The sequence below is a fragment of the Camellia sinensis genome, chromosome 4 (assembly GCF_055761805.1).
Source record: "Camellia sinensis isolate YWXY chromosome 4, ASM5576180v1, whole genome shotgun sequence".
NCBI lineage: Eukaryota > Viridiplantae > Streptophyta > Magnoliopsida > Ericales > Theaceae > Camellia > Camellia sinensis.
The window spans coordinates 181,231,208-181,234,236 of record NC_138964.1 but is presented as its reverse complement, the minus strand read 5'-3'; the positions used below and the strand labels follow the sequence as shown (position 1 = coordinate 181,234,236).

The 3,029-nt window shown below is 37.7% G+C and overlaps 1 protein-coding gene across 1 annotated transcript; it reads left to right on the top strand.

The window, feature by feature from the left end:
• The first annotated feature begins 848 nt into the window (after window positions 1–848).
• On the top strand, window positions 849–2,098 carry LOC114277323 (NAC domain-containing protein 6-like). Its single transcript, XM_082923904.1, has 2 exons — window positions 849–1,037; window positions 1,697–2,098. Exons 1-2 carry the CDS (start codon window positions 849–851, stop codon window positions 2,096–2,098), a joined length of 591 nt encoding a protein of 196 aa, XP_082780030.1.
• Window positions 2,099–3,029: the final 931 nt, after the last annotated feature.

Here is a 3,029-nt window from a genome sequence, read left to right as displayed (position 1 = left end):
TTGTAACTTTTTGGGGGTCAACTGAGATGTCATCTTTGTTAATGACGTGACCGAGGAAGTGTACACTAGTGATCCAAAATTCACATTTCTTTAATTTGGCATAAAGTTTGTGATCACGTAGTGTTTGTAGAACCGTTCGCAAGTGCTGCTAATGGTCTTCCGGTGACTTGGAATATATGAGGATGTCGTCAATAAAGACAATGATAAACTCATGAAGATACGGTTTGAACACTTGATTCATGAGGTCCATGAGGGCTGCTGGAGTTTTTGTGACGCCAAAAGGCATGACAAGAAACTCATAATGCCCGTAATGGATTCTGAAGGTAGGCTTTTTGATACTTTCCGTTTTGACTTTTAGTTGGTAATAGCCCAATCGCAAGTCGATTTTTTTGAAAATACTTGAGCACCTTGAAGTTGATTGAATAAGTCATCGATTTGTGGCAGAGGGTACCGATTCTTGATGGTGACCTTGTTCAGCTCCCAGTAATCGATGCATAACCTCATTGTGCCATCTTTTTTTGTTTACGAACAGTACTGGAGCTCCCCAGGGTGAGGTACTAGATCGAATGAAACCTTTGTCTGGGAGTTCATAGAGTTGAGTCTTCAGTTTTTTCAATTCCATCATTGACATGCACTAAGGGGCTTTTGATATTGGTTGGGTACCAGGTTGAGTTTTAATGGTAAATTCGATTTCTTGGTCAACCAGGGTACTAGGTAGATCTTCAAGAAAAACATCCAGGAATTCTCGTACTACGGGGATCGTATCAACAGTGGGAGCCTCTTTTTTTGTATTGATCACATAACAAATATAACTACCACAACCCTTTCTTAGAAGTTGTTAGGCTATCATGGGGGATATAATACAGGGAGGGTTAGAAACTCCAATCCCACCAAAGACAAGCTCGGGTTGGTTTGGTAACCTGAGGGAGACTTTTTTGGCTTTACAATCAATAGAGGCGTGGTTAGCAGCTAGCCAATCCATACCTAAGATCACATCAAAGTTTCCAATGTGGAGGGGAATCAAGTCTACGTATAAGGTTTTTCCTTTTAGGGATATAGCACAAGATTTGTATATATCAGCACTAAGGGCGGAATTACCAAAAAGAAAAGACAGACAATATATATCCTAAGGGTTCGGGTATTGATGCCAGCTTAGCAGCAAAATGTGGTGCAATAAAAGAATGAGTTGACCCAGAGTCAATGAGGATATGAGCTAAATGACTACAGATAGAAAGTGTACCTGACACAACGTTTAGTGTACTTGACTCATAATTACATGATATATTACGTGTTAAATTTTAATTCGTCAGAAAGTCAAGTCTCAATTCCCTCGTGACATTATTGTAGATGAATTAGGGATTTAATTTGTGAATCTCTAATATTTCTTAATAAAAAAATTTATATTTTTAGATTTCTTTTCGTTGCCTTTATTTTTCTTTTTTATTTTTATTATTTTCATGTTCCTGAAAATATAACAATGACGGTTTATAAATCATCTTTTGTTTTTTTTTCCTTTCCCAAAAACAGTTTAAAAATTCAAAAACAACTTTTTAATATTTTCAAAAAAATGCAGGTTTCTTTTAAATGGAAAATAAAAAATCGAAAACAGTTAAAAAAAATCTTTGTATTATTAAAATAAAATAAAAATTAACATGTTATTGGTGTATTGATTTTTGGTTGTATGATGAGGATGCAGGAAGATATAGTGCTTTGCAAGATTTACAGAAAAGCAACCTCTTTGAAAGTTTTGGAGGAAAGGGCAGCCATGGAAGAAAAATCAAGGACAACCCATCCGACGCCACCGTCTCCTCCATCACAGGGAAACTTTTCTAGCACCAACCCACAAGAAAGCTTTGTGGCACTAACAGTGCCCCTAGAGGAGGACATTGTTTTCAAGACAGAAGAAGAACAAGAGCACGAGAGCAAAGTTTCCTTACCTTCATCAATTGGATTTGGGTCCATGAAAGACAACTTAACAGAGCTTGAAGTGCCCAAGTTCAACATGGAGTTCATGACAGTGGATCATCCATTGTGGAGCCAATTGAGAAGCCCATGGCTAGACAATTGGAGCACCTATGCCAATGCGCTCAACTTTTGAGATGGTGTGGAAAATGTTTTACCTTTTAGGTGAAATGATATGTGAAAGTGAAATGATAGGCCCATGGCAAGTGAAAAAATATTTTTTTATAAATGTTTTATTTTTTTAGGTGTATCTAAGTTATGTATATTTAAACAGTAAAAAAATTATTTCAAATATTAAAAAAAATTTACTAAAAAACAAATAAATAAAAAATAAAAAATTTAATTTTTTAGAAAATTAATGGGATTTTTATTGATAAGTCCAATTTAGAAGTGTTTTAACTCAAGAAGTCCATGAATGAATTGTTTAACCCATTTAGTCCCATGTATGTATAGTTTTATTCCATAAAGTCCATTTTCTTGATTTACACTATTTTTTTGGACACTTATGCCCTTATATTTAATTTTGATATCCTTATAAATATTTTTTCAACAATTAGCAATTTAATGATGTGAACATTCATATTTTAAAATTCACATTTGTAGGAATGTAAATTGGCCCGTGGGCGGCCCGAAACCCGCCCGCGAGCCAGGGCGGGCCAGGCCCGTTGACAATGTGAATATTCACATTAATATGTTAAAATTCACATTAATAGGAGTGTAAAATTGGCCATCGTCCCGTGGCGGCGCGAAACCAGCCTGCAGCCCATGGGCGGCCCGGGGCAGGCCCGTTGACAATGTGAATATTCACATTGATAAGAGTATAAAATTGGGCCGCGGCCCATGGGTAGCCAAAAGCCCGCCCGTAGCCCGGGGCGGGCCCGGCCCTGCCCGTTGACAATGTGAATATTCACATTGACATGTTAACATTCACATTGATAGGAGTGTAAAATTAGCCCGCGCCTTGTAGCTATCCCAAACCCGTCCACGGCCCGGGGGCGGGCCCGGCCCGGCCTGTTGACAATGTGAATGTTCACATTGACATGTAACATTCACATTGATAAGAGTAT